At 33.8% G+C, this 26,683-nt stretch overlaps 2 protein-coding genes across 4 annotated transcripts; both read right to left on the bottom strand.

Annotated features, from left to right (window-relative positions):
* Window positions 1–252: 252 nt before the first annotated feature.
* LOC120150219 (receptor-like protein EIX2) lies at window positions 253–3,369 on the bottom strand. Its single transcript, XM_039162910.1, has one exon. The coding sequence runs from the start codon at window positions 3,366–3,368 to the stop codon at window positions 330–332; it is 3,039 nt and encodes a 1,012-aa protein (XP_039018841.1). The 5' UTR covers window position 3,369; the 3' UTR covers window positions 253–329.
* A 10,259-nt stretch (window positions 3,370–13,628) lies between these two features.
* LOC120150491 (flowering locus K homology domain-like) lies at window positions 13,629–25,778 on the bottom strand. 3 transcript variants are annotated; one of them, XM_039163181.1, is made up of 7 exons: window positions 25,772–25,778; window positions 17,530–17,877; window positions 15,439–15,691; window positions 14,884–15,032; window positions 14,521–14,796; window positions 14,150–14,344; window positions 13,629–13,958 (listed from the first exon to the last, which is right to left on the bottom strand). In XM_039163181.1, exons 2-7 carry the CDS (start codon window positions 17,656–17,658, stop codon window positions 13,782–13,784), a joined length of 1,179 nt encoding a protein of 392 aa, XP_039019112.1. In that variant the 5' UTR covers window positions 17,659–17,877; window positions 25,772–25,778; the 3' UTR covers window positions 13,629–13,781. The 3 variants fall into 3 exon arrangements, with proteins under 3 accessions (XP_039019112.1, XP_039019111.1, XP_039019110.1); XM_039163180.1 differs by lacking the exon at window positions 25,772–25,778 and adding an exon at window positions 18,497–18,632 and having other exon boundaries at window positions 17,530–18,009; XM_039163179.1 differs by lacking the exon at window positions 25,772–25,778 and adding an exon at window positions 18,497–18,631 and having other exon boundaries at window positions 17,530–18,004.
* Between the last annotated feature and the right edge of the window lie 905 nt (window positions 25,779–26,683).

Here is a 26,683-nt window from a genome sequence, read left to right as displayed (position 1 = left end):
CCAATGCAAAATAGAGATAACTAGCTCTTTTGCTTATTTCTTATTTCATTAAAAAAAAACTATAAGGTAAAACTAATTTATTCTATATGCCATATTATTAATAAATTTAAATATCAATTAATTTATAATATTATATTTAAAATAAATATTTAATCTTGTTAGAAGTAGAATAGTTTTCAATAACAATATCAAATCGAAATGACCCTAAATATAAATATACTAATAATTTTATTTATATATAAGATCTATAATTATACGTTCAAAAGTACTTGAAAATAACAAAATCTGATGGGAAATACTATTATTTCTCAAAACTGGATTCGTGGGAATCAACTCCTCAATGAAGAAAGCTTGCCTCCAATGGCTTCCACCTTTGCATAGTAAGCCAACGCCCAAGTTTTGCTGATAAGCAATGGCGCTATTACGCCCCAAAAGCCCACCAAGAACCCCATTGCAACACTGACATAAATCATATACTTTTCCACCCAACCTTCACTTCCTTCATTTCCATGGCTCCCATTAACAACATTCGGCGGTGTCCCAGCTTTGATGCTGCAATTCTCATTGATTGGAGGTCCACAAAGTTGATTCCCAATGTAAGAAAACTCGTCAAAGCTTTGAAGTTGAGTGCTTGATGGGATTCTTCCCCTCAAATCGTTGTATGATAAGTTCAAATGGCTCAAGAAATTCAAGTCGGACAAGCTTTCCGGGATTATACCAGACAAATGGTTCCTCGAAACATCGAGAGATTCCAACATCTTCAGGCTTCCAATATGGTCTGGTATGTTTCCACTCAGGGAATTCTCTGATAGATTCAACGATTGCAGCCCTTCAAGATTGGCTACTTCTCTGGGAATGTTTCCAGTGAGATTGTTGTTTGAAAGATCCATGGTGGTAACCAGTGAAAGAATGGTGCTGTATTCACGGACTCTCCCTTTCATTACCAGCAATTCATTCCTTATGAACTCCCCGTAAACGAAGTAATCAATGATATCATCAGCACCATTTTGTTTGGCAGCCATTGCAGTTAAATTCTTGAAACATTTTGGTATTTCCCCCGACAGATTGTTCACCCCAAGGTCCAAGATTTGCAGTGAACTAAGCTCACAAAGTTCATCAGGGATATGGCCATTGAAAGAGTTTGAACGAAGGCTTAGAATCATGAGATTTGGCAAACTTTTGCCGATCCACTTTGGGATGTTTCCAGTGAACTGGTTTTCACCAATATCAATCATGAACAAGTCACTGTTGTTTGCCAATGTCAATGGAAGCTCACCTGATAGCTTGTTGTTTCTAAGATTGAGAAACATGAAACCCAAATATCCTAAAGAAACTGGGATTTTGCCTGTCAGATTATTGTTTCCCATGTTCAGGACTCTAATGCCCTGCCATTGCAGCCAACAATCTGGGATTTCGCCTGACAGAAGATTGGTTTCAAGCTGAAGAAGGAACAGCTTTGGTTCACCTAATCTGTACTCACATAAAAAGCTTGAAAGTGAACCTGAAAATGAGTTGTTTGAGAAAAACAATGTTGCCACATCAGGGAGAATCCTTGGCAATGGACCTGAGAACCTGTTGGATCTCAAATCAGCAAGTTTATGAACTGGCAAAAATGGGATTTCACCTTCAAGTTGATTATGTGAAATGTTGAGGGACACCATTTTTGAAGTGAAGTTCCAGAACCAAGAGGGGACAACATCTGAAATCCCTGCACTGGATATGTCCAAAGTAGACAGATCCTTCTGAAACTGAATCCATGTTGGGAATTTGGGACCAAGAAACCAGTAACTCAATTCAATAGTTTGGCACTGAAATGGAGGGATCCAGTTTGATTTTGGTTCAAACTTCAACTTGTTTTGAGATGCTTTGAAAACTCTCAATCTTTTGAGATTAGAAAAGAAACCTTCTGACACAACCCCTTCCAACAGATTATAAGTAATGTCCACATATTCCAGATTCAAGGGGTTTTCAAGATTTTGAGGAAGATTTCCATCCAACTGATTGTCTGAAACATCAAGATATTGTAGAGATGAAAGGTTCCCTATGGAGATTGGAATGAAACCAGAGATGGAATTATGAGAAAGAGAGATATCAGATAGGCTTTTAAAGTGTCCAAGTTGATCAGTCAAATGGCCTGAAAGGTTGTTATATTCCAGATTCAGTGATTCCAATTCATCTGCACAGCATCTAAACAAGACCTTTAAGATATCTGGTATTTCCTGATGAAGATTGTTGTTTGACAAATCAAGTTTTCTCAAAGTGGAAAGATTCTCCAAGGAAATTGGAAGTGTTCCTTCAAGAAGATTTGCTGACAAGTCAAGAGTTCTAATGGAACTCAAGTTCCCAATGGAACCTGGGATTTTTCCTTGCACAAGGTTGCCTCCAAGGCTGAGGAATTCAAGATGTTCCAAGCTAAACAACCAATCAGGCAATGATGAATTGAAAGAGTTTTTGGAAAGATCAAGAGATTTGAGAGATGAAATGTTTTGAAAACTATTGGGAATCACACCTTCAAAGGCATTTCCACTAAGGTCAATGGAGACAAGGCTATCAAGACTGAATATCCAAGCAGGTACTGAAGGGGACAAATCGTTGTTTGAAAGATCAAGAACCAAAAGAGATGAGTAATTAACCATGATTGATGAAGGGTCATTGTCAAGAAAACAAGCTGACAAATGTAACTCTTTTAAACAAGGAAGTTTGTTGGTTACCTGAAACCAATCAATGGCTTTGCTAAGGTCCACTCCACTCAAATCAAGATACTCAAGTGAAGAAAAACCAGAAAGCCATTGAAAATTCTTAGCTTCAAACAACTGGTTACTATTACGTCCAAGGTCAAGATGCTGCAATTTTGACAGATTCCCAAGCTGATGAGGAATGGCTCCACCAAAGTTGGCACCAGAGAGGTCAAGATATGTTAAACTCTCCATTGAACCAAGGAAACCAGGAATCAGGGTGCCACCAAAGTTGTTATGGCTAAGATCGAGATGAACCAGATGGTTCAACGAAAGCAATGAAGGGTTTATTTTCCCTCTCAGCACTGATCTCCAGTGAACACCAAATTCAGCATCTGATGCATAAACCGTTGGGCTTGAAGGAGGCCTTAAATCCAGCTTATAGATATGGCCTGTTAGATTGTTGCAGTAAACTCCAAGCCATTTACAACAATCTCCATCATTTTCAGACCATGAAGATAGCCTGTTGGAACGATCAATGACATCCAGTTTGATATTTAAGAGAGCTCGTTTCTCACTCTCAATGCAAAAAAACCTGGAGTTTCCCTCACAGTAGGTAATCCCAACGGCTGCAAAAATGGTGATAAACGCCATGAAAGACATTGTGAAACCTCTCATTTTTTTGCTTTCCATACTCATAGTGGCTGCCAATTTATTAAAACTACCGTTGACTATTGTTTGTCTTCTAAAGTGTCCACAAATCACGCGTTTGAAGTTGAACAAAAAGAGTTGGTGGAGTCCGTACGACCGAAAATAGACCATACATATCACAAATTATTTCATGCGGATTCGGTTAAAGTTTCATCAATACTCAAATTAAATAGATTTGAATCGAATGAACTTGATTTGAGCTTAAACTCAACTCAAATTTTTAACGAGTCAAAACGAACTACTTGATATTCGATTCGTAAAAATAATATAATAAATTTTTAGATTTTTTAATTAAATTATTAATAGTATTAATATTTATATGTTATTTTTTATATCTAAAATATAAATTTTTTATATATTTAAAGTTCATGTTCAAGTTCGAGTCAAACTTTAATTTTTAATTTCGAATGAATCTTGAAAATTTAAATCTTACGAACTTTCAAATTAAGTAAAACTTAACAATTTTAAACTTACTAATTTTCGAATCAAACCTAATTTGATTTTAAAATTTTCCAAGTCAACTTTTACAGCTCTAATACGTACAAAAGATTTTCTGCTTTAATGAAATAATATATATTATAATAGCTCCCTAGTGACGCTTTACTAAATTTCAAACCAAAAATTATTCATCGAAAAGAATGTCAAACAATTAGTTTATTGCATTTGCCTTCCAACTCAAAGGAGCACATCATCATATTTGATAGGGTAAACTACACTTTTAGTACCTCAAACATCACTTATTTTTTATTTTGGTCACCTAACTATTTTTTTTTCCAAAATCTTACCTGACATTACATTTTCATTTTATTTTGGTCATCCGCTGTTAAAAAATTAACAGAATTGATGATGTGGTATTTAAAAAAAAATCAATAATGATGTGTCGTTATCTTATGATGACACGTTAGTATCACAGTTAATATTTTAATGACGAGTGACCAAAATAAAATTAAACTAAATATTAAGTATAATTTTAAAAAAAAATATAGTTGAATTATCAAAACGGAGCAAAAATTAGAGTTGGAATAATAAAAGAATAGTTTATCATCTTTGATATTCAAAATATAAATATAAAGTTTATAGGAAAAAGATCTAAAATTTTGAGGAACACAATGTAAACCTTAATTAATTGTTTTGGTCATTCTTTTGAAATCATCTCCTTAATAACCCTTGTCTTTCCTTTTACGAAATTTACAAAAATGAAAAAAAAAAAAGGTTCAAGTCTTCGCACTGAGTCAACGTAGGAGACAGGGAATGTCACAAACTCTATATGAAAGATTCCATCGCGTCATCTGATTTATTTATTTTACAAAAATGAGAAATAAAAAATAAAGGCTTAATATAAAATTAATGGTTTAAATTATATGTTTTTTTTTCAAATAGATCTCTAAACTTTTTTTTGTCAATCTAAGTGTCTAACGTTATAAACGTTATCACTTTAGGTTTCTGGTCTGTAGACGTTAAATTCCGACATTAAGTAAGGCGTGTCACGTTGATGTAATTTTGAAAATTTAAAAACATAAAATTATATTTTTTTTATAAAAAAACCCAAAATTTTCGAAAATTTTAAAAACACCCCAAATTTTGAAAACCCTAAATCTAATCCCTATACCCATCCTACTCGTCGGCCTTGTCGTCGTTTCCGTCGGTCACACCTCCACCAGATCATGCCTCCACAGACAACCAGTTATCCGATAGCAAGGACGACCATCTCGACTCCACGCGACTAAATCATGAACCTCCACCCGCCGCCCTAAATTGTGACCTCGACAACCATCTCGACACTAAGGACAACACCGTCCAACTAGTGAGATGGCAAGGATGGTGTCGCGTGGCGGTGGCCATGGTCGGCGAGGGAGGTAAGGTTAGGGTTAGGAATTTAATATTTTTAGGGATTTAAGTTTTTTATAATTTTAGATAAATTAGGGTTTTTATAAATATAATATTTTTTTTAAAATATTTTTTAAAATTATTATAACGTGAAACATGTCACTTGAATGAATTTTTAACGACAATTACGACCCGAGCACCTAGATTGACCGAAAAAAATGTTTATGCACTTATTTGAAAAAAGTGGTATAATATAGACATTTATTTTATATTATGCTAAAAATAAAAGAAAGAAGTAAACAAAGGGTTGGAAGTCTTCGCACTAAGTTAAGAAAGTGTTGCAAAAGTCTAGAGAAAAGATTCCATCGTTATCTGGTTTTACATATTAGGGTAAACTATTAAAATGATGACTTTTCTTTTATCTTTGTTCACTTTTGCCCATTAAAAAGAAGAAGAAAAGATAACACTTTAGTCACTTACATTATCATTTGATAATAATTTGGCTATTAGGGGGTTAACTACTTTTATTCATAAACACAATGTAACTTGGCACGATAAATAAATAAAATAAAAATACGTCATTTTCATATGGATTACGTAAAAAATAAAGTTTGACCCTTATCTTCATTACCCTGATCATTACCCTTATCAACTTTTGCAATACTTTTAAGAGGAGGAAAATCAAGAGCAGAGTACCCATTTATCATTGTAGACAACAAGTTGAGATCATCATTGCCTGGACTAATGAGAACCCAAGTAGGGAATTCTTTGTTAGTGACTAGATAGTTGATTCCGGCTATTAGTTAGTTTCTTGTTACTGTTAGTTCAATCGGCTGTAGAAACAATTAGTTTCATGTATAAATATAGATAGTTGTAAACAATAATGATGAATGAGAATGCAATATCATTTTGTGCATTTCTCTGATATTTTGATATAGTAATAATATTCAATTAGCGATTAAAGAATGAAATATATTGTTATTCACCTTCTTACAATAATGTTAATTTTTAACCAACAATCAATTGTCTAGTGGGATGAGATATTAAATTCTTTAAGCAAGGTTAGGGGTTCGATCCCTGGCGATTGAGAATGGAACAAATTAGGTTGGATGGATCGCCATCGTCTCTGCAGTACCCGATCTAGATTAGTCGATCTCTAAATCGGATATCAGTGATTAATTCAAAAGAAAAATAATGTTAATTTTTAAGTTGGTCTATGATGTTCATACGGGATGTGTGAATTGATTTTAAGGGTAAGAAAATAATTAACGTCTTGCCTTATTAGGATGTACCAATCCTGTTAACTCTAATTTTATACCCAAAAAAATGTTAAAACAGTACAAATTAACAACTATTTTTAAATAAATTTAAGATATATTTATTCGAGATAAGACCAATAGAGACATCAGTTTCCGAAATGAACATCAAATGTGCTAACAAGTAAAATTTCAGCTGAACTCATTCAACGACTTCAGTGGTTAGAACGAGTGTTGTTCTTTCTAGAGGTCTCAGATTTGAACAGTTACGTCTACAAATACCACATTATAATCACTCCATACTATTAAAAAACAAATAAAATTTCAAGTAAGTGAAATAACTTAAATGCTAAATAATACACCAAAATAGAAAAAAGAACATTTATTTCAAATAAGTGAAATAAATAAATATGCAACCCAAATGCTAAATAATACAACAACAAAAAAAACATTTATTTCAAATAAACAAGAAGTTGAAGCCCAAAGAATGAACAACCAATGGAAAGAACAGCTTTAGCAAAACCAGGAGTATCAGTCAATGCTGCATATGTGCCTGAAACAAAACCTATCACCATTGCAGTAATCCCATAACTCGTTAACAACGTTGTGAGATACGTATAGAATGCATGAACATCCAGATTTTCCACAAATGATTTGCAGTAATGGAGGAACATCGATGTGGTTGAGAAGCAAAAGTCCAAAGCATTGGCTACCACAAACACCCTAAAAGCCAATTTCCTGCTCAAAATCGCCATACCCTCTTCGGGGCCATCGCTCTTGTACCCACCAGGCATGGTGAAACCTGCGGCGAATGATACGATGGCGATCAGTATTGTCACCACTAAGTTTATACTGGCGATGTTTTGGAGTTGCTCGAGGTTGGGTTGTCTGAGTGCTGCGGGTTCAGGTTTTCTGTTTGAAATAAATTGGGCTTCAACGGCGGCAGCGTCAGATCCTGTCTGAGGTTGTTGTTGACAAGCTCGATCTTGTTTTTCTTCCGTTCTTGTTGATTGCATGCTCCAAACTTTCTAGACCTCCATTGCTAGAAAGACTCATTGTAACCCAAATCTGCAAGTACCGCAAATACTTGGATTTGAAACTCCTAAAATGTAATAAAATACAAATTAAAAGGACATTCAGGAATGAATTGAGTACCTTTTCATAGTAACCATACTCCAACAAAATAATGTCGATAACAGTGAGACCCTCCATGTTTCTGACTGTCTTGTCTACCCTACTATCTTTTATCAGCAGCTCAAAGATTTGCTGGTTATTTCCATGGATTGTTGCAAGATGCAACGCAGTGTTACCTTCGTTATTTTACTGGTTTATAAGCCCGTCATGCGAGAGACCAATACCAAGAATAAACTTCACAGAAGCGAGTTTCCCTCTTTCAACCGTCAGGTGAAATGCCGTTTGGCCTTTATTATCTTGTACATCCCAGATTTCTGGGAACGAATATGCCAGCAATTCTAATATGTAAGCTTCGTCTTCTCTTATGGTCATGCCTTGTTTATCTCTTTTATGAGCGATTGATGAATCGGCGTGGTTTAAAAACACCCTGAAAATGTCGAAGCCACCCAAATGGGTTGCATAGTGCAGCGGCGTCCATCCGAACTCATCAGCTTCGGAGAGTGCTGGTGGGCATTTTTCCAACAAGAGTTTCGCGAAATCTGGACCAAGAAGAATGTTCAACACATGATAAATATTGATTCAGATACAATTTAGCATATGATTATGATCTTAAATGGACTGCCCTATGTTTCTTCGGTTAGGGTTCTATTATCATATTCTATTTTCTTTTTTTTAATATATTAGGAAGATTATAAGATAATATATATTCAAAATTTTCTTAGTCATTGATAACAAATACCCTAAAAATGCAATTATTCAAGCTTGGGTACTCTAAAATAACATTCTTTCTAATCACATGCATATACTACTTATTACTTAATGGATTCAAATATTAATATGTTTGAATATACTTAATAGACAAAAAAAAGTTAAGGATAGAGTACATATTTAGTATCTAAACTATTATTTTTATTTCATTTTGGTACCTAATTTTTTTAAATTATACATAATATTTAATTTATGTCTCAATTTTGTACCCTATGGTTAAAAATTTACCAAAACTATTGACGTGATATTTTTTTATTTTTTCCAATGATGATGTGGTATTACCTTTTGGTGTCATATCAATATCACCATTAATTGTTTAACGGCGGCGTTCCAAAACAAAATTTAAACTAAACATTTGGAAAATTTTTGAAATATAAAGTTTAGGACTCAAAACAAAACAAAAATAATAGTTTAGGTATTAAAAATTAAAGAGGTGAAGTGAGGTTTGAGATGAACTTACCTCTGTAAATATTGTTCTGCAAGGCAGCTTGAATGATGGCGGAAGGTCCAAAGGAGAAGAACATGAAAGAGTGCTTAAATGACATATTGGTAAGGTACGTCATTGGACTCAGAAGCTTCACCATATAAGAAGATAAACTCAGAACTGCAATAGTAAAATTAAAAAAAAAAATCAATCTGAATAATTTACTGTTGAATTACATTTGAATAATAATTAGATGGTTTTGGTTTACGAATATTTCTATAATTAACGCAAATGAATTTAATCAAACTTTAAAATCAAATAAGAATTGACAAGCTTAGTTATCCTCCTTAGTTTGGTTTACAGTCTGTTGATTGGAAGCAGATAAAAAGATGAATACAACTATCGGTCATGTGCATGTGACTTTTTTAACGTATGCCCTACCCTACAAATGACGTAACTGCTTGAATCCGAGGCTTTTAGAGAAAACAACATTCCCCCCAACACTGAGACCACTCACTTAAACTCGATTTTAAATGTACAGTTATGTGAGAGGGAAGATGGTTTCATCTTAACTTAGGTTTGGAAATTATTAATGAGCAGATAATATAGGAATTGCCTTCATCCTGTGATCGAATAACAGCTGCATGTAAAGCATTCATGTTATTTCTCCCCTCAAATGAGAACTGGAGCAACTTGCAAGATAAGTCCAGCAATATCAAGATGTTTTTTATCCACAGCAATGAAGAGTGGGGGCTCCCCAGCATCATTTATCAACGTAGGTAATTAAGGGTCTTCTCTAATCAGCAACTCCGCAATCCGAAATGCCCATTTCTTGCAGCATCATGAAGTGCAGTATCATTCACCATGTTCACCATCTTTACAACCCTTTGGCCTGCTTCGATTTCCCCACTGTATGCACAGTTTACGAATATTTCAGCTGTTTCGAAACTCCCTGTCCTTGCTACAACATGCAGTGGAGTGTCACCGTTCGAGTTCTTTTGATTCACCAGCGACATCAATGAAGGAATCCTAATGATCTCTGCCGTCGCTCCCTTTAGATTGTATTTGGCAGTAACGTGAAGAACAATGTCTTCCTCTATTATCACCTGCCAAATGACTATCGATACCTTAGGGTTGAATATCGATACTACAAATGACTATCGATATCTTTTACCTATTATCTATACACTCTATCTTAAAAGTCAAAGTTTGACTTATAGAATAAACATGTAGATTGAGGATGGTTCGTGATGATTGATTAAGCCTAAAAGGAGATTTAAAGATATTAATGTGAATAAAATAACATCAAGAATGGTAAATTATTAAAATAACTTCAAGTGGGTAAAATTATGAAAATGCCCTTAAACACACTAGTAAAAAAATGAATCAATAATGTGTAAGTCCCCCCTTTAGTCTAATAATAAATTGTATGAAAAGTGACAATGCTTAATATTCATATGTCATAAATTATAAAAATGACTAGTATCTCATTAAATGATATTCTAAGAGAGAGAATATATCATAAAGTGATGTGAGAGGAAGTATCCTCAATTATTTGTGAGATAATATTTGTGTAGTGAAGCTAACTTGATTGACCTTATCTATTGTGGCATGTGTGGTCTATGTGCAGTATAATGTGTTGTATTATTTATGGATGCTTAGTTTAATGATGTGTGAAATCAGATAACTTTTTATACTCTTGCCTGCCTTGTCATCCACACTATTGCTCGTGAAACTTGTACTTATACTCATTCAATTGAGTGTAAAGGTTGACGATTTCTCACGAAACTCGTCCCATTCACATTCTTATATATCATCATTCTTTTTTTTTTAGTTTAAAATTTAAATTTTTATTTATAAATTTGATATTGATTTTTTATTTAAATTTTTAATTCAACCATTAAATTTATTAATATTTTTTATTAGATTTTATTTATTAAAATATATTTATTGATATTAAAATAGTTTGCTTTTACCAACCGCAAGTTGATCTAGTAGAATGAGACATTAGATTTCTTAAGTAAGATCAAGGGTTCAGACCCTGACGTTTGCTAATGGAATAAATTGAATTGGGAATGTCACTTTTACCTCTATAATACCCGATCTCGTTTCTTTAATTGGTCGCAAACTCGATGCAATAAATTGAACACAAATAAACAAATTTAAATAATGATGAACTTGCATACATCTATATATGAAATTCTTGATTTTCGAAAAAAACCTCTCACATCCTTCAACAACAAGATTTTTTGGGGTAAATTATAATATATTAATCACTTTTGTTTTAGTTTTATACATTTTTTTCATTAAATTAAAAAAACATAATATTTGATCATTTTTATTTAATTAAGACATTGTCACTTTTTATTTAATTTCATTACTAAATGCAGTCAAAATTTCAGTGATTAAACATTTAAAAGTCGATGAGGTAAGTGACCACATCTTAATAAAATAAAAATGAATATGATCACATCTTAATAAAATAAAAACGAAAATGATTGAATGTTATGTTTTTTGAATTTAGTGAGAAGAAGTGTGTAAAATGAAAATGAAAAGGGCTAATCGTGTAATTTACCTATTTTTTGTCCTCACCAAAGTTTCATGGTCTCCGGAGGACAGTCCAAAGTTTTTTCTTTGTTCAGCAATGAAACATCTTTTACTATTAATAGACAAATTGAAAACTACAGAAAGCAAGCAACAACCGTAATCCATAAACTAAACATGAAAGATATTCAAATTACAATAAGTGTTTACAACCATAATCGCAAACTAAACATATAATAAAATATTTTTCCTAAACACAAGAAAACTAGCCACATAAGATTATATAAGGACTATACAACGAAAACTTTAATGGGGAAAACGAAACATTACTCAAACATTAGTGGCTATTTGTATAGTTTACCCCTTTTAATTTTATAAATTCATTTTCATGTCAGTAGTCTGTTAAAGGTCTAATGACAAGTAACCTTCGGTGACCACATCTTAATTAAATAAAAATGAAAGTGACCAAATCTTAATTAAGTAAAAATGAAAGTGACCAAATCTTAATTAAGTAAAAATGAAAGTGATAACATATTATGTTTTCTGAATTCAGTGAGGAAAAGTGTACAAAACTTAAATGAAAATGATCTATAATGTAGTTTACCAAAAAAATAAAAATAAAATTCATAATTTTTTATTAAAAAAACCCTCAAATTTTTTTATTTTTATTTTCAAAAAATACCCTAAAATTCATAAAACTCTAAAAATATCCCTTCAATTTCGTTGTAGACCACTACCACCATCAGTGATCACCTACCCAATCGTCGACCACTCACCCGTCGATCGAGAGTAGATGTATGCCTTGGGATTTAAGAATTTATAATTTGAATTTAGGGAGCCTAATGTTTGAGGCTACGAGTGACAAATGATGACTGGTGGAAAGGTAGTCGACGAGGGACAACCAATGAGTGAGGTTGATGCTTTAGGATTAAGAATTTTGGGATTTTTTTAAAACAATAATAATAACTTTAAGTTTTTTTAAAAAATAAATTTTTAAAAAATATGAAAACACCATGTGCCACATTTTGAGTGAGTGACGTTTCCAACGACCAAATGTTAACGCCAAAAAATATTAATAACTTACACTGATAAAAAAAATACCTAAATAGAAGAAAAATATTTGAGTACTTTTTCTAATATTAAGCCTTTAATTTATAATGCTTGTGTTTTATAGTCGGAAAGTTAGTGGTTGTGTGAATGCCGATGGGTAATGGTAGAGATATTCAATGGGCGTTGGTAGAGGCTGGTTATGTTGATAAGCTTCCATATTAAAGCTGTCTAACGACAATAGACTGGGATAGCAAAAATAATGATAAAAATACTCGGAGAAGAAAATTACATTAATGTGATTTTAAAATGTTTAATTGATTCTTAAAATTAAAATCAAATGCATGAAAGTCGAAGACTAAAATGAATTTATATTTTAAAATCAAATAATGATCTTATATTGTTTTTATAATCAAAAGACTAAAAGATCCCAAAATCGGAAGTTATTTGTGTATTTCATCTTATAGTTTGTAATATTTTAAAACAAAATCGAAACCATGTATTTAAGTACGATATATATATATATATATATATATATATATATATATATTAAATTGGATCGTTAAAATGAATCATGTAAATATGTAATATGCAATATATCTCTAAAATGCTGATAATTAACAAATAGTACACACTCTGAGATATATTACTACACTACATGAAGATAATACAGGAAAATTATAAAAATAACATTAATACAGTATAGAATTACCATATGTAAATACATAAAAAAATGCACAAATAAGCTCAAAATCCTCTTAGTAATTTAATTTATCCTTCACCTAATTTTAAAAGGATTAAGGTTCTTGTAATAGACTTAATTTGTCATTTTTATATTAATTTTACTCTCAAAATTGTTTAATTGAATCATTCTATATCCTACTATTAATTTAAAACCCTAAATTAATAACCTTAAACCATAACCTTATAACCTCTAAACTTTTAACTTAAAACCTTCAATTTAAGATTTTAAGTGAAAGATAGAGTACATAAAGATATAATTGAACAAATTCGAGTGCTAAATTGATGTAAAAATACGATAAGGACGAAAATTATAAATTAGGTCTACTATATGAGCAAAAGACGCTTAATCCACATTTTAAAAACATAAAACATGTGAAATCCCTGTAAACGAGATAATATCGCACGTGTCAATGATGTAAAAACTTTTAAAAACAAAATACTTAGAATTAAGCAAAAACTAGAGAGAAGATAAAATAATATAAAAGGCATTGCACACCATAAAATCTAACATGTTTTAGCTTGTTCTAATTTATGACATTAAGCAGAGAGAACAGTTTTCTACAGCAGTCCATTAACAACAATTTCAGCTTAACTTACCACCAGTCTTCTATGATCTTTAAGATAACATTCAAATTGAAACAATCGCCCCACTTAGTACCCATAGTTTGAACCAAAAACAGAACCATAGCCTCCTGCATGTCCGGAATTGGTTGGCGGAGATGCATACACAGAACTATGACCTGCATAAGGATTATATCCTTGATCTGGAACCCCACCTGCTTGTGCATGAGCCGGACCCGCAGCTGCAGCAGCTTCAGCCATGAAATTCTGCAACATGATCAAGTAAAATCAGTATTATAACCTGAGACCATCACATTCTATACAAAGACTGCGATATCATTTTATACAAGGCTTTCATGATTAACAAACTCGATTACATAACTATTCCACTTAGCGAGCTATAAGGAAATTAGGTTCCATAATCATCATTTTAAGGATATCAGGTCAAAGAACATTGCCTGTATCAGTTGCTGAGCAGTTTGAACTTGTGAAGCAGTTCCACTTATTTCGACCGTCATTTCACCAGGGACGCCCCGAGTTTCTTGAATGGTGACAGTTGCCCCACTAGCACGTCGAATATAGCTAATACTTGAACCAGCTGTCCCGATAACAGCATCAGCATACGAAAGTGGAATTTGCATTTGCTGAGTGACCTATAAAGAGAAAACACAGAAAACTTTACTATATGGTCTTTGTTCGAGAACCATAACCATTCTCGGGCTAAAAAACTTAGCATGAATCGAAACTCGTTGCTTTTAGAACAAAGAACCATAGTAGTAGCCGACTATGGAGAATAGACACCACAACGTAAGTTGCAGTATGAAATTACCTGAGTGATCATTGATGGTGCATTCTGGGGATTTGAAGATCCATGACCCATCGGTGCTTCTCTTCCATAGGCAGAAATACCCTGATGCGGCTGTTTTTCCAAATGAGGTGGCATATCAGCAGGAGGGTAGTAATTGTCATGTTGCCGAGGAGGGGGCATGTACTGAGGATTATGTCCATAACCAGCACCTCCACTAGCATTCGGAGGGACACCCTGAGATGGACCCCAAGATTGATGAGGTGGCATGTGGTCCACCTGATGATTAGACCTTTGCATCTGGTAGAAACACAAAACAGATTATTAAACACATTTTATACGAGGAGGCACAATTAACCATCGGTTGATAAAAAATTCTGGCCTCACATGCATTTCAAATAACGGAATTATACTGCGGTCCACTAAGAACTTCCTGAGATGAGTTGCAATTAGCTCCACCGCTTTGTGCACCCCAGCTGGGTCTCCAACAACTTCGACAACCCTATCATCTTGAAGAGAAAAGACGGGAAGGTCTTCTGCAGCATTTCATTTTATTCAACATAGAGGAGAGAAATGTCAAACTATCATGCAAAACCAAATCCTTAGAATAAAATGATAATCTGAGATTATCAAACAACAGATGCCAAAACTAAACAACTTCAAATTATCAGGCATTGGAACTAAATAAAAAATATTCCTGAATTTAGATAGAAACAAAAAAATTCATATTCTCAATATTATAATTTGATTTGGAACAGTACCATAACTCACCCGCAACTTGAAACACATGCATGCAAGTATATGGAGCATTATGAAATGAAATTAAAAATAACATTTGAAATAGTTTATGCATATTGATCATTAAAAGCTTTACTCTTTCAGCAACACTATGTAAAAAGGAACTGGTAAAAGATGTAAGAAACAGAGTCTCAAGAAGAAAACCTGCTCCAAGAACTCTGACAATACAATTAGAAGATTCTTGAATGGATTTGACAGTTGTTCCTTGTTTTCCAATCAAACTTCCAGCTTGTGAGGCAGGGACTAGCAGCCTTGTTGAAACCTTTGTTCCCACAGCCGTAGGAGCATGAGATGGGTCCCCCTCCAAACCATCAACAATGCGCTTATGAACCCTCAAAAGCCCATCCATAGCAGGCGGAAGAGAGGAATCAGGCTCGTCCTTAGCAGATACCATTACCTATTCAGAAGACAAAGCAGCGGCGGCAATGACACAAGCCAAGTGTTACAATTCATAGCCCATAGGAAAGAATAAAATACATGAATAGAAATTATCAAACCATTGCAAACCCCAATTCTTACATACCATCAGCAAAAATGAAGCCTATGTAACGAATAAGTAAAACAAATGCTATATTTGACCAGATATGATATAACATAATGTTGACCTCCTTTTGTTTAAAATAAATTACTTGAGTTTGCTCAATAATGATACAAAATTTTATTAGAATTGTTCGATTTCAGAAGGGGTATAACTTTTTTCCTAGTTGAGTTACTTTTCTTCAATATAATGCCCAAGCACCTAAGCAAACTACTAGTCTTATCTGCAGTAAGGTAACACTTACTAATCCAGTTGTTTTTACCTGATAAGTTTTGCAAGTTATTTGGATTATAGATTTTGAATTTTATTAGGAACTATATCACATATGCATTAAAATATGTTATTATGACAACTTTTACGTGGATTTGTATATATTTAGACCATACTTATTATGCACATATTTATGATGGCTCCAAATAAGATTTTAATCTTAGCTTCATTTCCACGGATCAAAAAGCCATTTCCACAGGTTCCTTTTAGAGTTTCTTTATTATCTGTGGCAAGGCACCAATCATCCAGGTTCTGAAGTTACCAGAGAGAATGCAGAGCTTCTTGTTCAGACAAGATTTGTCTGTTAATTCAGATCAAACCTTCAGAAATTTGAAACACTCAATGCTGATCCCTGCAATCTGGGACTTTGGTTCCTCAAAACTGGAGTCTGATTGATGTCAACTCCTTCCCTTAAATTTTGCGAATGGAACCTGCACAGACTTGCTGTTATTGCAAAAAAGGGCACTGTAGTTATATTTTTATCGATTGCTTCTAATGATTTTTCTTACCATCTTCTTCATGTTACTATAAGTCTGTATGTTAAGTTATTTGTATATTAACACTTCAGTTCTTCCTTTTTATTAATTGTTTTCTTATATACCTTTATAAAGATATCCCTCTCATATATGTCAGTATATTATGGGATATATGTGAGGTAGTAGTTACGAACTTAGCAACTTATGGTGGATTGACAATGATATGAGTTTCCAATTACAACAGGGGTGCATCAAGGGATATTGCTTTTGATCTTCCATCCATTAATTTAGCTTTTGCATTCTTCATATTTCTTTATTGTTCTCTTATATAACTAAATGTTTGTGTCTTGGTTCTTGTGATCATCCCCAAATATATCTAAGGATTAAGGCATGTCCTTTTACTTTGGTTTCTACAACTGTTCTAGGAAGGAAAATTTTAAAGCTTAACTTTGACCTGGTGATGGTATTTGATACCATTTTTTATTATTTTCTTGTTTAGGGTTTATATTAAACCAATATATCATCTATGTAAGCAATTCCTAAAACTAGGACAATATGGCTAAAATCAAAGAGCAGGCTTTACAATTTAATATAGAGAAACTCATTTCCACATCATTGTACAACTACATTGCTACACTAGAAGCATGAAATAGCATATAAATGCTAAAATGACAAACAAATAAAAAGAGAAACAGCAGAGTTTCCAATAAGAATCATAAGATATGCAAGAAACAGAAAAGGGCAAAGAAAGGTCATACAATGAATACCTGCTTAAGTTTTAAGTTAATAAAAACCACTTTGGGCTGCAGAATCATTCTATATACTAGAAGATCATGAAAATATAGACACAGAAACTAGTATCAATAAGTAGAACAGGTTCTGCCCTAACAATATATTCACAGAATTAAAGCTGCATATATTTAAATCTGAGAAGGTAATTAACAAACTTACGGCTCTCTCTGTTGTCCCTGGAGGACCATCAAGTATCTTAATACGAGCTCGGGTCTCCTCAACTATTTTCTTAATGAATTCTCCTTTACGCCCGATTATACTACCTACCTTCTGTGCAGGAACCAACATCCGAAACACACTCTCTCCAGGCCATCCAGGCCACTTCTTTTCACCACCTCCGACCACCGCCTCATCTTCATGTTCTACTTTTGGTTCATCTTCTGGTTCCTGCTGCAAATTTTGCTCCACTAAATTATCTTCTGGATCTTCCTCCAAGTTCAAGTTCTGCTCCAAATTCACATTGTGAACAAAGTTTACATTGTGTTCCAAGTTCACATTGTGTTCCAACTCCACATAGTTCTCCAAGTTCATGTTGGGCTCCATGCTTGGGTTCTGCTCCAAGTTCTGAGGTTCTTGCACCTGTTCCTCTTCATGTTCAACAAAGCTTTGATCCACTTCAGCCATAAGCGTTTTTCTGCACTAAAGGGGAAAGAATGAATACGTGAAAACCATTCCAATGCAAATATTTGTGTACATCTGACTGATTCTTTATAATAAGAATTGATAATATCAAATATTAGACAAATTGTGCCAATCTTAAATAACAATACTCAAACATTCAATTGATTAGTCATGATTCTACACAAATAAATAGAAAATTACTGAACCCAATAAAAGAAAGTAAATAAAATCCCAAAAAACGCATATAGTAAACTATATAGCAAAAAGTGCTCACTAGTGAGAAACCTTCATAAAATCAAATCACAGAGGAAAAGAAAACCTAAAAAATGCACACTTGACACTCACTAGATAGCATTACAAATCTAAAACATTGCAAAACAAAGAGAATCCATCAATGAATAAGAGTTAAAAAAACTCAAAGCAGAAAGAAAGATAAAAGCTTATATAGAATATGATGAGATAAAAACCCTAAAGCAGGAAACTGTGATTGAATCTAGAGACTTACATGAGATGAAGAGTGAAGATGAGAGGGGCTGAGGACGATGGGTGTTTTTTTGAAGAAAATTGTGAAAAAATAAAAGAGAACAAGGATCCAGCTAGGTTTTGAGGTGGGTTTTAGAAGGAAGCGACGGGACCAGAAAATTTGTGTCGAATTATCTTTACGATTGGAGGCGGTTTTTAGAGAAAGTTGAATTTGCAAGTTTCACCCTAGGTTCACATTAAATGACGAAAATAACCCCGTAATTTGGGCTTCATGTTTCATATTCTTGGGCTGGCCCATTTTTCATAAAAATTGGTGGGTTTTGGGTTCTTTCAGAAACGCTTAGGTTTTTCTCTCCTTTCATGTTTTTCTCTCCTTTCATTAAGAATTCATAAAACCAAACTCTACGTCTTAAAACCTTAATTAATTATAGGTGGATCATGTTTAAAATTAGGTTACAATCAAATGTTGGAATCAGACGACATCAGTGCTTAAAGGATTGTTATTATCTTTTGAAGTTTTGAGTTTGAGCATCACATATGTAGAGGTATATGAGCATTCAATGTCCAAATTATTATATTGAAGTTTGAATTTTAATATAAAAATATAAAAAAATAAATTTAATTAAATGTGTTAAATTTTTTCAAAAGTAACAAAAAATTAAAATTAATTTAAAAAATATATTTTAAATATTTCTAATTTAGTCTATTACTTTCAAATATTTACTCAATTGTTTTTGCGTTTAAAATTTATGTTTCTTAAGAATTTTGTCTGAAATGATCGACCCCTTAGCAAAATGATTGATCCCGTTAATTCCAATAACTAGTCGATCAATCCAATTTTCAAAAGGATTGATATCTTGTAGAAAATGATCGATCCCTTTACAAAAAGGGATGGATCCATTGTCAAAAATGATTAACCTCTTTGTAAAAGGGATGTATATTTTTGCTAACAACATGTCAAATATTTGAAAAATGATCGATCCCTTTTAGAAAAAGATCAATCTCTTGTGTTCTAAAAGCTATTTTTCTTTATAGGTAATAGTTGTTTTGCATCCCTAACAGTTATAACTCATTTATATTAATGACCATAAACAGCTAGAAATTCATTCCTTACTATGTAAATAATCTAAGAATATTTATAGGATGTTATTATATTTATCCAAGCTTAAAGATCAAGAGAAAAGAGGTTCAATATTTATTCTTTTATTATTCTTTTATACATATTGTATATAGTTTTGTTGTATATCTTTTCATTTTATTCTTTGTGAACTTAAATATGTAAACACTTATTAAGAGATGTATCTTTTATTTACACAAATCAAACCTTATAAAAGAGAGAGATTCTAATTTTGCCTTGAAAAAATTAGAGTGGTTCTACCTTAAGCTGTAACATTCTCAATACCGGGTTAATGACTAAATTGTAAAGTTTCAGAATTTGGTGATTAAAGTATAATAATTGAACAATTAAGGACTTATATGAAAAATGTGGTGTAGGATCAAATTGGAAAGAAGGAGGAATAGAAGGACAAAATAGTCATTGATAAGGGAAATAATTTAATTATTATGGTTATATATGTTTCCACGTGGAGTGAAGAGAGAAATACATAAGCTTCCAGAGTTATCTTCTTCTCTTCTTTTCTCCCAACGTGAAGACTCATTGCAAAGGTGAGATTTCTCATAAGCTGATTGTTAGTTGAAATTTAAGTTTGGTTTTGATCCTTAGATGATAATTAAGCTTAAGGAAAGCTTAATTTACTTTAAAACAACAAGATGAAGGGTATAGGAAGAATTAAAGATTAGGAGTTCTTGAATGAAATATTGAAATAGAGTTCATATTTGGAATCGGAGGTTGAATTTGACTTGTCATCGACATAATTAAGACATACAAAGTGTTAGAATTAGATTTAGAACATGTTGGAAATTGAGGGAGATTCTTGAAATCTATGTGGAGGATTGGATTTTTAAGTTTAAGAGGTATTGAATGGGTATTAATTAGTTTAAGTAGGTGTATACAAGTTAAGGATATAAAAATAGGGGAAATATAAAGTGTTGAGAAGATTATGAAGATATTTTCGTGCTAAAATAACATTTCTGGGCTATGTGCATCATGTACCGATGCATCAAGGGTAAAATCCCAGAAATTGTTCAAAGTGTATCGATGCACATGAAGTGTATCGATGCACTCCTTTAAAATAAAAACATCGAATGCCATCAGTGTATCGATGCACAAGTAGTGCATCAATGCACCCCCTTAAAATACAAACATCGAATGGGATTTATGTACCGATGCATAGATAGTGCATCGATGCACCCGTCAAGGGATGCATCGATACATGGTGTAGTGCATCGATGCATACCTTCATTAAGAGATGAAAATAACTTTATTTTTAGCTTAAGGAGTGATAGTTTAGAATATATTAATTATTATACTGATTAGTATCAATATATTACTATGTAGATATAGAACGTAATTTCGTTCCGGAACAAACGAAGGATTAGGATCAAGTCAAAACAAGCAAGGCCAAGGTGAGTGTATATCCTAGATGAAATAGAATTGAGATAAGACTTGTGATAAGTCTATCTCTTAGCAGTGAATTTATGATTCCATATTCACGCATATGCATACATATATATATGTGTTAACATTATAGTGATTCCATGCATTTTCATTCATGATTTAACATGATATTATATGAATGAATGCCATTATCAGAGAATCCTTCCAGGTATGTGAAATAATGGAAATGATCATATGAAGTGACTTATGTGTTTACATGGAAAATGATGAAAAAGATATGAAATGAGAAATGTATTTATAATTAAGCTCATGTTATTTAATATGAGAGCTGTAGGTATAATTGGCATGCCAAGAGTCAAGGGATTATCAGTGGTCCTTCGGGACATAGTAGTCCTTCGGGACATAGTGGTCTTTCGGGACATAGTGGTCCTTTAGGACAAATATTCAGTGCCCCTAGTGGGATTTTATTTGAGCTGTGGTGACAACATTATGCACAACCTCAGCATAATCGCGTACCTTATGTTCTCAATAATGTACATGGGCAATCCAAAGATAAATTAAAGTGGAATTAGCATAAAAATATATGTTTTATATGTGCATGTCACCATCATATATGTTATAGTGTAACAGATGCATGCAAATTAAGAGGTCATGATCATATGGTAAGAATGCATGTTCATGATTGCATTGTTATATCTATATATTTATATTATGCCTCATTAAGTTTATGACTTAACGTGTAAGTGATTTACACGTAGGTACCAAGAAGTAAGAAGAGCAATAATAGAAGTGGCAAGGACAACATCACTACTAAAAGATCAGATCAGAAATAATTGACAAAGTAGGTATTTTGGTTGTGTATAGAGTGTTGGCATGTAATAAGTTATTAATTACGAATGCTCTGATCAATTTTGTATTTTGTTGTCTCTTTTATGTAAATTAACGTATTTTGTTTTAATGAAAGTTTAAAATTTCCTTATTTTTCTTTAAGTGTCAAAGTTTGAAAAGTCAATGTGATACTTCAGACTCGTATCTGGATCGGGTACGGGTTGGGGGTGTTATATTTAATGGTATCAGAGCTACGGTTTAGTCGATTCTCGACATAAACCGAAGTCTAGAGTGTCCCATAAGGTATACATGTCAACAAAATAGCGAAAACTTCTGATATGATATAATAGTAAGTATGTTGTTTTGCTGATAGAACGATGTGGAAATATTTTTATAGATGTCCAGACATGGTAGCTCTAGAAGTGAAGCGGGAGACGATAGGCCCGCTTAAAGCAGTAATTCACCTGCACTGAGGGTTTAGGAGGAATAAATGTTGGCAAAGGAGTTGGAGGGTTTAGGAGCACCAGAGTTTAGAGGTGAAGCCGAAAAAGGTCCAATTGTTGCGGACCTTTGGCTTAATGACGTAAAAATCATGCTTGAGGGACTTCATTGTTCCGATCCAGAGAAGCTGGATGGAATAGTCTCTTTACTCCGAGGGTAAGCAAGGATTTAGTGGACCAACGTTACATTGAAAATGTCGGTGATCAAGTAACTTGATCTTTGTTCTTAGAAGAGTTTAAGCATAAATATATCGAAGATCAGTTTATTCGACATATGAAACTAGAGTTCATGAATATGAAGTAATGAAATCGTACAGTTTATGAATACGAGTGTGAATTCAACAAGTTGAGTCGCTTTGCTGTCGAGCTTATTCCTACAGAAAAGGATGTTTATGATTGGTTCGTAGAAGGTTTACGTCCAAGGCTGAAGGAAATGTTAATTGTGTTAAATCTATCCTCGTTTCAGGAAGTGGTGAACCGTGCTAAAGCTCTGGAAAGAGCTCAAAATGAGAGGTTCGGAGATTCCCAAGTTCAGACTTCGAAAAGATCGGGTGCATCATCGAGTGTTGCACCATAAAAAGGGGCAGAGATGTGAGTTCTTGACCCTAAGCGAGATCAGAGTCAATTACATCTTCTGCTAGGGGATCAAATTAGATGAGGGGTCGATAGACACAGTCAGTGGGATCTGGAGCTGGGAGATCTAACCCGAGCCAAGTCAGACAATGTCCACATTGTGGAAGGAACCATTCAGGGATATGTAGGATTATTTCTGGAGCCTGTTTTAAATATGGGGACACTGGACATTTTGTTCGAGATTATCCCATGTTAGCTGGTGAATCTGCTCAACCAGAGAGGTCTGCCTCGGTTACCCATAGAGGAAGATGTAGAGGAAGAGGAATAAGTCAATCAGAGTCATCAACTCCACAAGAGATACGTTCTACAACTCGTGTGTATAATCTCAAGACTAGCAAGGATAGAGATGACCCAGAGATAATAGCAGGTATCTTTCAGTTATATGATAATAATGTGTTTGTATTGATTGATTCGAGGTCTATATATTCTTATATTTGTAGTAAGTTAGTGAAAGAATTGAATATTCCGTTAGAATATACTAGCACTGAGGTAATAGTGACTAATACGTTAGGACACAGTGCTCGAGTCAATATGGTGTGTCGAGGGTGTCCCATACAGATTCAGAGAATTGAATTCCCTGCTAATCTGATGGAATTACCTTTTGACGAATTCGAGGTGATATTGGGAATGGACTGGTTATATCGTTACTATGCTAATGTTGACTGTAGACTGAAAAGAGTAACGTTGAGAAGTTCAAAAGATATAGAAGTTATTGTATTTAGTGAATGATGGAACCCATTGTCTAATGTAATATCAGTGATGTCGGCAAAGAAGTTATTGCTACAGGGATGCCAAGGGGTTATTGCTAGTGTACTGGATGTGAGAGCAAAATAGAAGGGGATTGAAGAAATTCCTATAGTCAGAGAGTTTTCTGACGTTTTTCCTGCAGAGTTATCAGGTTTGCCTCTAGACAGAGAGGTAGAATTTCAGATTGAAGTAATATCGGGAACTGCACCTATTGCCATGTCACCATACAGAATGGCCCCAAAAGAGTTACAAGAATTAAAGATCCAATTACACGAATTACTGGACAAAGGGTTTATCAAACCGAGTGTCTCACCATGGGGAGCTCCAGTTTTGTTCATCAAAAAGAATGATGGATCTATGCGTCTTTGCATTGATTATAGGCAACTTAATAAAGTGACCATCAAGAACAAATGTCCTCTCGCTAGAATTGATGATTTATTTGATCAATTAAAGGGAGTTTCAGTGTTTTCAAAAATTGATTTACGTTCTGGTTATCATCAATTGAAGATTCAAGATAAAGATATTCTAAAGACAGCATTTAGAACGAGATATGACCACTATGAGTTTATCATAATGACGTTTGGAGTTACAAATGCTCTAACTACTTTTATGGATCTTATGAACAGAATATTTTAACCCTACTTGGATCGATTCGTAGTGGTGATCATCGATGATATTTTAGTGTATTCAAAGTCAGAAGAAGTGTATAGTTCACATTTAAAAATTGTTTTACATATTTTGAGAGAAAAGAAGCTTTATGCCAAACTCTCCAAATGTGAATTCTGGTTGAAATAAGTGACGTTCCTTGGACATGTGATTTCTGTAGAAGGAATTCGAGTGGATCCCCAAAAGATTAAAACCATTTTAGAGTGGGAAGTTCCAAAGAATGTGTCAGAAGTCTGGAGTTTTCTGGGGTTAGCTGGTTATTACCGAAGGTTTGTTAAAAACTTTTCGATAATAGCATTACCCCTAACTAAATTATTGAGGAAAGAGGTAAAATTTGTGTGGACTCCGGAGTTCCAAGAGATTTTTGAAAGGCTAAAGAATATTTTGACAGAAGCTCCAGTGTTGATTCAACCCAAGTCTGGCAAGAACTTCGTAGTGTATAGTGATGCATCTCATAATGGCCTGGGATGCGTGCTAATGCAAGAGGGTAAAGTGGTAGCGTATGCATCGATGCAACTAAAACTGTATGAAAAGAATTATACCACGCACAATCTAGAGATGGCTGCAGTAGTATTTGCTCTTAAGATCTGGCGTCACTACTTGTATGGTGAACGATGTTATTTGTATACAGATCATAAGAGTTTGAAATATTTAATGACCCAAAAGGAGTTAAATTTAAGATAGAGAAGATGGGTGGAATTCTTAAAAGATTATGATGTAGTGATCGATTTTCATCCAAGGAAAGCGAATGTGGTAGCGGATGCCTTAAGCCGAAAGATGTTTGCAGCCTTACGAGCTGTGGATGCCAGACTATCGTTAAGAGGAGACGGTGCCATATGTGCAAAATTGACTCTCAAGCCATCATGGCTAGATCAAATTAAAGAATTGCAAGCTAGAGATGAAAAGTGTATAAAGAAGTTACAACAGATAAGGAATGGAGAGGTTACGAATTATGAAATGAAAGCTGATGGGAACCTATATTATCATGGGAGGCTAATGATTCCATATGATGATGAGTTGAAGAAAGACTTGTTAATGGAAGCTCATTGTAGTCCATTGACTATGCATCCGAGAGGAAATAAAATGTATATGGATCTCAAGAGTTGATATTGGTGGTCTGGAATGAAGAGAGACATTACAGAATTTGTATCCAAATGTTTGACGTGTCAGAAAGTCAAAGTTGAACATCAGGTTCCGTTAGGATTATTGCAACCAATGTCTATTCCTCAGTGGAAATGGGAGAATGTAACAATGGATTTTGTAACGGGGTTACCTTTGACTCCGAATAAAAGAGATTCCATCTGGGTGATTGTAGATAGATTGACTAAGTCAGCTCATTTTATTCCGGCCCGAGTTGACTTTATCTTGGATAAGTATGCCGAGTTGTATATCAGGGAGATTATACGTTTACATGGTGTACCTGTTTCTATTGTTTCGGATCGAGATCCTAGATTTACTTCACGATTTTGGAAATCATTACATAAAGCGTTAGGAACTCGATTGAACTTTAGTACAACATTTCATCCTCAAACCGATGGGACCTTATGAAGCTCTTTATGGAAGAAGATGTTGTACGCCCCTAAATTGATTCGACCTTAAAGACAAAGAAATTCTTGGTCCTGAGTTGATCCAGGAAGTGGAAGAAAAAGTTCAAGTAATTCAAAGTAATCTCAAAGCAGCAGCTGATAGACAGAAATCATATGTGGATCTAAAAAGAAAAGAGATCGAATATCAAATTAGAGATAAAGTGTTTCTCAAAGTGTCTCCTTGGAATAAGGTTTTGAGGTTTGGTCGAAGAGGAAAGTTGAATCCTCGGTTCATTGGACCTTACAAGATAGTAAAAATAGTTGGATCAGTGGCATATCAATTAGAGTTGCCACCTGAAATGGAGAAAATTCATGATGTCTTTCATGTCTCAATGCTTCGAAAGTATCGATCTGATCCCTCTCATATTGTGACTCCATAAGAGATCAAGATTCAGCCAGATCTAACGTATGAGGTAGAATTGGTTCAGATCTTAACTCATGAAGTTAAGCAGTTAAGAAACAAGACTATTCCATTAGTTAAAGTCTTGTGGAGAAATCACAAGATAGAGAAAGCAATGTGGGAACGTGAAGAGGACATGAGGATTCAGTACCCCCATCTCTTCACGTAACGAAAATTCGAGGACGAATTTTTTTAGGGGGAAAATTTGTAACATTCTCAATATCGAGTTAGTGACTAAATTGTAAAGTTTTAGAATTTGGTGATTAAAGTATAATAATTGAACAATTAAGGACTTATATGAAAAATGTGGTGTAGGATCAAATTGGAAATA

The sequence above is a fragment of the Hibiscus syriacus genome, unplaced genomic scaffold (genome assembly GCF_006381635.1).
Source record: "Hibiscus syriacus cultivar Baekdansim isolate YM2019G1 unplaced genomic scaffold, ASM638163v2 tig00111022_pilon, whole genome shotgun sequence".
NCBI classification, from domain to species: domain Eukaryota; kingdom Viridiplantae; phylum Streptophyta; class Magnoliopsida; order Malvales; family Malvaceae; genus Hibiscus; species Hibiscus syriacus.
Note: the sequence above shows the minus strand (reverse complement) of the source record. Positions and strands in the feature narration are given on the sequence as shown.

Coding starts and splice junctions, on each gene's coding strand:
- LOC120150491 (XM_039163180.1), bottom strand. CDS start 17,994: ATGGCTGAAGTGGATCAAAGCTTTGTTGAACATGAAGAGGAACAGGTG. Junction 15,692..17,529: donor CAGGGACAACAGAGAGAGCC/GTAAGTTTGTTA, acceptor TCTTCTGAATAG/GTAATGGTATCTGCTAAGGA. Junction 13,959..14,149: donor CTGCTCAGCAACTGATACAG/GCAATGTTCTTT, acceptor ATCATGTTGCAG/AATTTCATGGCTGAAGCTGC.
- LOC120150219 (XM_039162910.1), bottom strand. CDS start 3,368: ATGGAAAGCAAAAAAATGAGAGGTTTCACAATGTCTTTCATGGCGTTT.